Here is a 10146-nt window from a genome sequence, read left to right on the forward strand (position 1 = left end):
TAGGAGCATGAGAAACTGGAGAAATACCAGGGCCTCAGAGAGGAACTGGAGAAGGCCTGGAAGGTGAAGACCACAGTGGTGCCTGTGGTCATCGGGGCCCTCGGGGCAGTCACCCCCAAACTGGAGCAGTGGCTCAAACAGATCCCAGGAACAACATCAGACATCTCAGTCCAGAAATGTGCAGTTCTAGGCACAGCCAAGATACTGCGCAGAACCCTCAAGCTCCCAGGCCTCTGGTAGAGGACCCGAGCTCAGAGGATGAAAGAGACCACCCACGGAGGGTGAGAGGGGAATATTTATATATATATATAAACAATGTCAAAATTAAAAGTCAACTCATTTTTATTGTTCAAAAATTATTTAAAAATATGACACAATCTACAAGAATAAACAATTTCACAAAAAATTTACCAAATAGCCTATAAAAACCTGACAAATTAGGTGAAATTAAATTAAAATTAAAAACAAGTTGAGAGTGCTTACATTTGTGTCCAATGTTGCCGTATAAATGTTGGATTTTTATTTATTTATTTAAATATGAACATCAGTTACCATGGACAGACTCTGATTTAGCCAATGGGCAAATTTACATCTGTAGTCCCTGACAAGTTTATAGTATAGCAAGATCAAGACAGTTTGCATACAAACAAATAAAATACAATAAAAATCCCCCAAAATGAGAATGCTAGTGCTGATTGTCTGTGCCATAGGGATCAGTGCAGGATAAAGAAAGCCATAACACAAGTCATAATGTTTCTGTTACAGCTTGGCATACAACACCGATACTCTAAAAACATTTAGAGATGCTCAAGAGCACTATGAACATACTGATTGTCTTAACTAGTTCAAATATATAATCTTATACTTTAACCTCTCAAAAGACTAGAAATTCATCTATACAACAGATGTATATTAGTAATTATAATAATGATAAAATTAAATAATTTTGTTTAGGAGAACTCATTCAGACCTGCTAGTGGGACTGAGCGAAGGCTGGCCCACCTCGACCAAACAAACTGATCTAAATATCAGGTTGCCAAGATGAAAAAGTGTACTAAAAACTCATAATGTCAGTTAATGCACAGAATAAAATGAAATCCCACATGTAACCCCAAAGTTTATCTGTTATATTTCATTATTGACTGCCGACATTGACACTGTAGTCAGTCAATACAGACTCAATGTATTTGACATGTTGTATCTGAACTGGTTCTGCACGAAAAATGTTTTGCGCACCATTTAACGAGAAAAAAACACGACTCTCCATCATTATTATTTCAACCTGAGTTATAAACTGGTTAAAGAATGCATGCACTGGCTACCATTGAAATATTTATTTATAAAGTGAGTTCCTCTATGTCGTCATCGAAGGAGGGGATGGCACGGATGGCAGGTTTACTGTCGGCAACGTTTAGAGCCTTGTCGATGACGCCGGAAGACGGTGGAGGTGTGGAGGAACCCGAGCTGAAGCGATGTAAACCGTCCCGTCTTGAACGTACCCCGTTGGTTGTTGGAGGGCTATTAAGTGCCTTCATTTTACTGGAAGCACTGAAACTGTCACCAGCAGGAATGGTCTGGGCACCAAACAGCTGCTCCATGAGGCTTGATTTCTTGTCTTTCTCTGCTTTTGTTTCTGTTTCCTTCTCTGTTACCGTCATTCCAACATTAAAAAGTCCTATGGCTTCTAATGCAGAGTTTTTGTCGTCGCTAGGGGGAGCTGGAGGGAAGCCAGGGGAAACCCGGGACGCTGAATGTCCGAACGAAGGTGCGTACCTTCCAAATGCCAAGTCATCACTGGAGGTATGGGGCCGCAATGCTCTCCTCCCCGCTGTAAAACCGCCATGCTCCGCACTTTGCCTCCTCCTTCCGTCTTCTCGATCTCCAGCCAGCATCGATCCTGTCTCCTCTGACTCAGTGTGGTTGAAAACCGAAAAGTTACGGTTTCTCTCTTCAGGTGGATGCGGAGAAGCGATGTTGTTATTAATTTTTCTGGATTCAGAAAGAGGTGACTCATCGAACACAGAGTCCTGGGCTGCCTGGTTTTGACGATCTATTTCTCGCATCTTAGCCAACAGCTGCTCTTTCTTTCGACGTGCTTCCTCTGTTGCCTGCTGGCTGGACGTAGATTCCTTGTTCCATCGCGCCACCTCGTCCTGGACGTGGCCACGCTTCCAGTAGTTGTCGTCTTCTTTCTGGCTGAACAGGGAATTTGACTTCTTGCTATCCTCACCCTCCTGTTCTTTCTTTATGTCTGCAGATATAATGTGTCAGGTTAAGATTAAAGCCATTGACTGGGTATTTCACATAGATTATCCACGCACGTTGCTTTTATGCAAAGATAAAAGCGACGTGCGTGGACTGTCCCTGTTCTCGTTTAGTTTCCCTTTACCATTTTTCAATCTGCTCAGCTTCTCTTTGAAGACATTCAGCTCCTGGTCGAGTCCCTCTCTCTGCTGCGTCTCCTGTTCTCTCACCAGTTCCTCCTCGTGCCTCCCTCTCGTCTTGTGTTCATCGCTTTTTTGAGAAACCTTCTCCGACTCTGCTGGTTTGTCCACCCTGTCAAAACCCTGGACGTCATAATGTCAGAGACAGAATGGAAGACGTGAATTTAACCAAATAACTGCACTCAAACAGTAACCCTGACAGAAAAGTAAGGGATGAACAAGGCACCTACCTTCAAAGACAGGTATTCGCCAGCCGACTGTCCGCCGTACTCGTTGGTGTCATTGATGGCTGGGGGTGGAGAGGGGAAATCCTGACTCGACGTTCTGTCTTCAGTTTGTACAGCCTTGGTGCTGTAAAGCACTGTGACTAAACAAGATAAAAACAGATATCATGTAATGACGGTGTTATTTAAAGGGAAATCCCTCATAAAGCACCTCTGTCTGTCTTTTTGCGCAACAGTGACTTACGTTTCCGCTTTGCACTACTTTCGCCATCTTTCCGTAATGCTGGTTTTGCCAAACGGTTGGAGTAAATATTTTTAGCATCTAGCTCTCTTTCCTTTTCCTGATCAAAGAAAAAAATAAAAAAATCTCACAGTGTACAAGATGCAACAAAGCTTTGCACAAAGTTTTCAGGGCTGCTTAAGAACCTGAATAAAGCATACTGGTATGCTGTACCTTGAGCTTATTGGTCAGTCGGTCCAGCTCCTCCTGCAGACTCTTCACCTCCTCCTGAGAATGAATAGTCTTCTTCTTCTCTGCAGCAAGCTGCCTCTGAAAACTGTTGTTGCTCAGCTCAATGCTACGCTCCAAGTCCTTGAAATGCACACACACACACACACACACACAAAAACTGTACACACCAACCTCGCCAAAGGAAAACAAAGGAACCAACGTGGCATCACAATGAAACTTTGAACAGAAAATAACTACAGTGGCATGAATGTATTAATAAATCACGTGCAATTTGCAGCGCACTTTAAATATGGTACTACTTCGACAGCAATAGAAATCTAACAAAAAAAATAAATAAATAACCATGGATGAATTTACCTTGACTTTACGTTGTGCCTCTTGGGCCCGAGTTTTCTCTTCTTCAAAGCTACGGCTTAGCTCGTCTCTGGTCCCCAATTCTTGCTGGTCCACCAGCTTCTTTAATCGCACGACAGCGGCTTGGCTCCGATGCAACTGCTCCTCGCTCTCCTTCAACCGCCGCTCGGCTGTCCGTTCCCGCTCTTGCGTGCGCCGCAGTCGCTCTCGCAGCACGTGGATCTCGTTGGAGTGGCGCGCCAGGAGCTGGGAAATCTCACTTTCCGTGTCGTCGTAGCGCTGCAGGGCTTTTTCCTGACGCACCTGAAGCTGACGTTAGAAAAGGACGATTTAAAAATGATTTCTTATTTCACAGCAAAACGGTTTAGTTAAGAAAAACACCTGCCAACTTTAACAGAAAGCAAGCCTACCTGTCTGAGAGTTCTATTTTCCTTCTTCAGTTCATCATTCTGCTGCTTTAGTTCAGCAAGGGAGTTGCGCAATTCATTGATCTTCAGTAGGCGGGCTGAAAGCATCCGCTTGGTCACCAGATCCAGGTCTTTAGGCAGCGTGGACTCTTTGCTTTGAGACCGATTTCCCTTGCGGTTGTGCTGTGTGATGGGAAGGCCTGCAGGTCGCTGTGGCCGCGATGCATTCCAGCGCCCAACGCCACCTGCCGAAAAAAAACAAACAGATGGTTGTCAACGTAAAGGCAATGCTGATTGGTTGAAGATTACCGCTGTTCATCAGTGCAACGTCTTTGAACTTAGATTTTAAAAAAAAGTCCAAATGGAGCTTGAATAACAGCATTATGGTGAATAAAATAATTCATTTACAATTAAAACAACTTATCTAGATGAAGACTGAGATGTTAAAATTGGGGTTATACTGCCATCATCTGGACAAAAACGCATAAATTGGTATGTGCTATTTACTTAAGAGTCTCGCAAAAGTCTTCATACTCTACATTTTTTTTTTGTCACGTTATAATCACAGACTTCAACAAATCCTGTATAGATTCTATGTGATAGGCCAACACAAAGTGGTGCATTATTGTAAAATGGACCAAAAAAAAAAAGACTTACATCTTTTTTAAAATCAAAACTCTGAAACATTTGGTGTGTGTTTTTATTCAGCCTCCTCTATTCTGAAAACCTCTACATAAAATTGAGTGCAACCAATCTGCACTTAAATGCCACTTAAATTAGTAAATAGAGTTCACCCACGTGTAATGTAATTTCATTAAAAGATGATGGTGTTCGAGTAGTTTTACAAAGTACTGTATCTAACAACTAACACAGATACAAAACTGAAAAAGCAACAATGTACGTACGTAGCTTGTGGGGTGGACTTCTAGAAATCTGCTTTGCCTGCAGCCCTCTCTGTGGCACCGGAGATGGAGTGAGTGTCTGGGAGAAAGGTGAAAGTGAGCGTTCCGACTGTGTAGCGTTCTCGTAGTCCTCAGAATATAGTGACCCGTCACTTCTCCGTCCCTCTCCATCTGAAATCCGGTCTCGATCTGGATCGGATCGGCAGGTTGTTGCTTTCGATCTGCTGTCGACACTCGTGTCTTCTCTGTGACTTTTTCCCATTCTGTGCCTCCGCCCCGATGATGCTCGAGACTCTTTCTTTGTGCTTCGACGGGACTGGCGACTTAGAATCCGGTTGTCCTCAATCGCTTCAGGGGCTTTTTCTGATTCTTCCATGCTGTCTGTCTGATAATGTGTGCTGAATCTTAAGTGAGAAAAAATACAACAAAGTTTTGTTAGGAATACTTTAACTATAGCAATAACAAAGGATGCAGAGTCTTTGTTAAAAATAACAGTGGAAAACTGACCTTAACACTTGTATTGCAATACTACATTACGCACTCTTACATTTAGCTGAGGTTCATAATAAGCACAGCCAAGCCAACAGGTTTCACTAGTGTTTTCAGTATTATGTGTCTTGGTCACTAAGCAACAATACACATGAGATTAAAGTTTCCATGAGACTGTATTAAGCTTAAGGATAAACATCACTGTGTTTGGAGAAAATAATACTATACTACCCCCATCTCCATCAGCGAGATAATTAAGAGGTAAATATTAATTTCTGGGATTACTTAAATGCAGTAATTTAGACAAAACAAGGTCAGACATAATAAAAGATATATTTTAGCCCAGTAAGCCACATTATTTTTCTCATATCTTACATAGTTATGCAAGTCAGACCATTTTCTATTTTCCCTCTATTTTTTTTATAATGGTGAGACCAGCATCAACTATTATTTTATTCAAAACTAATGAATAAAATATAATATAATAGAATAATACTTTATTTATCCATCAGAGGGAAAATACTGTGTAACAACAGCAAAGTGACCACAAAGTAAAAAGGTACAGATACAAAAATAAAATAAAAATAATATGAATATTGGGTAAAAGGCTCTAAAGCAGAAACAAAAACAGAGGGGAAAAACTTATGCAGTAATGAATAAATAAATAGGAAAATAAATCTTAAAATATATAACTCTAGTGGAATAAAGTGTACCTGTACAAATTGTGTATTTTAAAATTCTGCTAACAAGGCCATAAAAAAGGAACAACACCAAAACAACTTGCTGAATGTAAACATTGTTTTCATTGAGGTTCATTTAGGTTAATGAACCACAGGCCATTTTATCCAGCACAACTCCAAAGCGCTACTAGATGCAATATTTGTCATACTTTTAAATTTCAAGTATGTGCTTTTACACTTCAAGTGTCAATATCTTTTGCAAGTAAAATTGCCTTTATTAAAGTTCATAATTCATAGAGATTTCAATGACAGAGACGCTGAATTCCAAGGGGATGATGGGAAAGAAAGAGAAGTGAGAAAATGTGGGCTATTTACACCTGAAGTTGTTACATTTTAACAGTAAAATATTCTGTTGAATTTTTTTCTGAATATTGTGAGGCCCTTAGAAAAATTAATCGAAATTGATATTGTGAAGATAATTGACTTTCAGCATTTATAATTGCTTGACATGTACCACTTAATACTGTGTGCCTAGGCAAACTAATCAGAGTTAATTAAATGTAAAGGTCATGCACTCCTCTAGTTCTTTAGAAGCACAGAGACGTATCTATGGCAACATACAAACATAAATAGAAGAGATCATTTGTTTACAACATGAACCACAGGCCATTTTATCCAGCAGATTTTCTGATGATAAAACATGTTCATACTGTATGCAATATAATAGATGTGAAATCATTCTAGAGTCAAAATTCTTAAATAACAATGAAATTTTACACTCACCCCATGTGTCACATCCAGGTTATTTCTGCTGTTTTTAGCCTCTTTTTTCCTTTGTTTTTTTTAACAACCATTATACTGACCTGTCTTCTTATTCCCTTTTTGTATTTAAAAATTGGTCCAACTGAGCTCTGTCAAAACAAAATTAAAAGGCATCATCTTACACACAACAGCAATTAAGTACAGTTCTTTGTGACACCAAATTATCGGATTATTGCCGTTTGAGTGATTGGCAGGTGGACTGTTGACAGAATCCATGCCAAGTAACAGTAACTAAACAAATTTTCCCTATAAATGAAAAGGCCCTCTTACAGGAAAGGTACAATAAATCAAATAAAACACATTTATATAAAGACACAAAGTAAAAATAACGCATTATTGGCAACAGAAGATTAGTAAACCACTTTAGAGAGCTTATAGTCCTTGTTGGAGCAGAGCTGCTCCTTGTAGTGGCGCTAAAACAAATACACCTATATTCAACAAGTAGGTGAAAACTGAAGGCTGCGTTTACTGCTGGGATGCTAGTAGTACCCACCTACCTTGTTTGCTCGTTTTATTCAGCTATTTCACTACTGTTTCGCTCCGATTAAACTTCATAGCGGGGACCAGATTCATCGTAGATTCAAACCGCTAATGTTAGCTAGGAGTAGCAAACTAGTTTCGAGCGTTAGCCGACTTATCCGTAATTAAAACTGAAAATGTTCTCTCCGCTCTCTCAGAAACTACACTGTATTGACTGGTCGTTTAAATATATTTCCCTTTAATCATCCCCGTAAACACAGCGATAGCACAGACCACAAACCGTAACCTTTATCTTTCAAGCCCCATGATTCAGTGCAACCGCTGACGCTGTGCCATGGCAACCGCGGCAATTGTTGCAACACCTTTAGTCACCAGAGAGGCGCTGTTGTTCTTCCACCCATAGTGGCTCTCAAGTTTTAGTTGATGTAAATATCAAACCACGGAATAACGCTTTAAAACCATCTTCTTCTTTTTTTTCCATTTTAAATGTTGTTAGTGGAGTAGATTTTAGACTGTGGGTGGAAGCGCTGGACTACACGGAGAGAACTCGTACGTGCACAGGGAGAATGTAGACTTCATGCAGGTCCCCAGGCTAGGGACCTGAATAAAGAGATTTATGCAGGCTAGGATTTATGCCCTACACAAGAGTCTAGTTTCTGGTTTCTCATCAGAAACAAGTATGAAAAACAAACCTGACCAAAGGAAATGTGACTTTTTTTGTTTGAAATTAATACACAAAACATCTGGTAAAGAAAAACTAAGAATTGGCCTATTTTTAATATTTTTCATACTGTGACCGTAGGAAGCGCTGTCTCTTCTGTAGCTTCAAATATTTGTTTTTCACCATAAAGCATATATTGATTTACATGAGCAAATAGAGTGACCAGACATTCGATATTTTTAATAAATTCAGTATTTAAAGAACAAATTATCAGATTGTGTTGCACTTTGAGTATAATGTGGGAAACAGTAGCTACACTTGAGTTATTTGCTATCAGATGTTGAAGTGTAAGGGGTCTATGAGGAAAAATTGGTCGGTTTTGTACCTCTCTTCATTGTGCTTTTGATTTTAGTTTTGTATTATTTTTTTTTTAAATAAAAACAAAATTAAATCAAATGTAATTTTTGATCATCAAGTTTTGATCAACTGTGTGTTGCTTACTCCTGTTAAATATTTTGTGTGTGGGGGTGTGTGTGTGTGTGTGTGTGTTTTTTAATAGATCAACTAACCACTTTTGGTTGTTTTTTATTTTTTATTTTTTGTTACGTTTTATGTTACAATGGATGTAAACAGATTAAGCAGTGCATTACATTTCAAACAGGGTAGAAACCCTCCTAGAGAACACAACTTTCCCCTCTGCCTTACCTGAAAAACTAGGTTAAGTTGCTTAACATACTCAAAAACAAACCGGAATCATTGGCTTGCTTTCAGAATAAATTTAAGCTTCTCAAAAATGTGATATTTTTGAGGAACTGCATTGTATCAGTTCACATAAGCATTCCAGTAACTATATGAAGGGTGCCGAATTACAAAAATAAAACATATCATCTTATAAAATTCACGTGTCCCTTTAAGTCCGGAATTTTGTTTTGAAAGATAGGACGGAAGTGTAAAGTTCAGCTTGATCTATGTTGCATGTATTCAAAGAGCGTCACTGGCTGCTTTATTATCATGGCTCAGTTTAAATATCGGTGCAGCGTGTTTTTTCTCTGCTGAAGCACACTGCGTCTCGTCTGTTTTCAAGTTTTTCTCATTTTATGAGGGGAATAAAATTTGATACACTACAGGAAAAACGTTGTTCGGTAACAACAAACCATTAGTCGACTGCTGGCGATAATTTGGGATTATGGTCATCAAGGTTTACGTCGCTTCCTCAAGTGGCTCCATCGCGGTGAGTGTTTGCAAATGTGTGATGAAACTTGGTGACAGGTGATTCAAGAAACAGGGTTTTGCAAATCTTAAAACGTTTCGTTGCTGCCTATATATGACGAATTATGTAACTGATAATGAGCGCCTGTTGGTGGCCAAGTAGTGAAAGTAGACAGCGTTATTCTAACAGGTGAGATGATCTCTTATACAATAATATAAAAAAAATCTTAATAGTAATACTAATACTAATAATAATAATAAAACACAACTTTGACTCAAAGTTAAAACAAGTCTGTACACTAGCACAAAATTACATGACCAAATCAGGAAGTACAAAAGGAAAACATTACTATGGTTTATTTAAAGTGTGACGTCAAAAGAATATATTCCCATATGGTCATGTTTTCACACTTTTTTGCCCTTAATAAATTATATCATACATTTGGAAGCTGATTGTTGTTCTTAATCAGGATACATTCTGATAAAAAAAAAAAATTGATCTGAAGAACTTGGAGCAAAAAGGTAAAGACACTGAACTTCGAAAGAGATGCAAACAGATTTAAAAGAGAGAATGAGAATTAAGGTGTGTTGCTTTGTTGTTGTTGTTTTAAGCATGATCAAGACAGTGAAATCCTAAGAGATATCTCCCTTATTTCCCATCCATCTTTTTATCTTCAGCAGTAACCATATTTCTGTCTGGTTCTCCACCTTTTGATCGATAAAGGCCTTTTACTGCTGAACCTCTACGAAATGTTCTTTTCAACCCGTTTATTTCCCCATGTAATTCTATTAGACACCAGCAGTGTCTGCTGCTCCATCTAGGATGGAATTTAACCACTTTAACTGTCTTGTATTATCTTCTTTGAAAGGTGCACTAATGCATTTTATAAGTAATACCACAAGCCAGCAGTACTTTCTAAAATCTTGTTGAAAAATTAATAATTATACATTTGGGCTTTGGACTTGGGGAAAATATTAAAGAAAACACAGTTTGACTCATTT

At 38.9% G+C, this 10146-nt stretch overlaps 1 protein-coding gene across 2 annotated transcripts; it reads right to left on the bottom strand.

Annotated features, from left to right (window-relative positions):
* Positions 1-1319: 1319 nt before the first annotated feature.
* Positions 1320-7634, bottom strand: LOC103138659 (lebercilin). 2 transcript variants are annotated; one of them, XM_007552951.2, is made up of 10 exons: positions 7292-7634; positions 6756-6883; positions 4807-5207; positions 3905-4146; positions 3498-3803; positions 3123-3260; positions 2913-3009; positions 2675-2811; positions 2390-2567; positions 1320-2251 (listed from the first exon to the last, which is right to left on the bottom strand). In XM_007552951.2, the coding sequence occupies exons 2-10, from the start codon at positions 6758-6760 to the stop codon at positions 1338-1340; spliced, it is 2418 nt and encodes an 805-aa protein (XP_007553013.1). In that variant the 5' UTR covers positions 6761-6883; positions 7292-7634; the 3' UTR covers positions 1320-1337. The 2 variants fall into 2 exon arrangements, with proteins under 2 accessions (XP_007553013.1, XP_016527349.1); XM_016671863.1 differs by having other exon boundaries at positions 7288-7634.
* Positions 7635-10146: the final 2512 nt, after the last annotated feature.

The sequence above is a fragment of the Poecilia formosa genome, unplaced genomic scaffold, assembly GCF_000485575.1.
Source record: "Poecilia formosa unplaced genomic scaffold, Poecilia_formosa-5.1.2 Scaffold53, whole genome shotgun sequence".
In the NCBI taxonomy this organism is placed as follows: Eukaryota; Metazoa; Chordata; class Actinopteri; order Cyprinodontiformes; family Poeciliidae; genus Poecilia; species Poecilia formosa.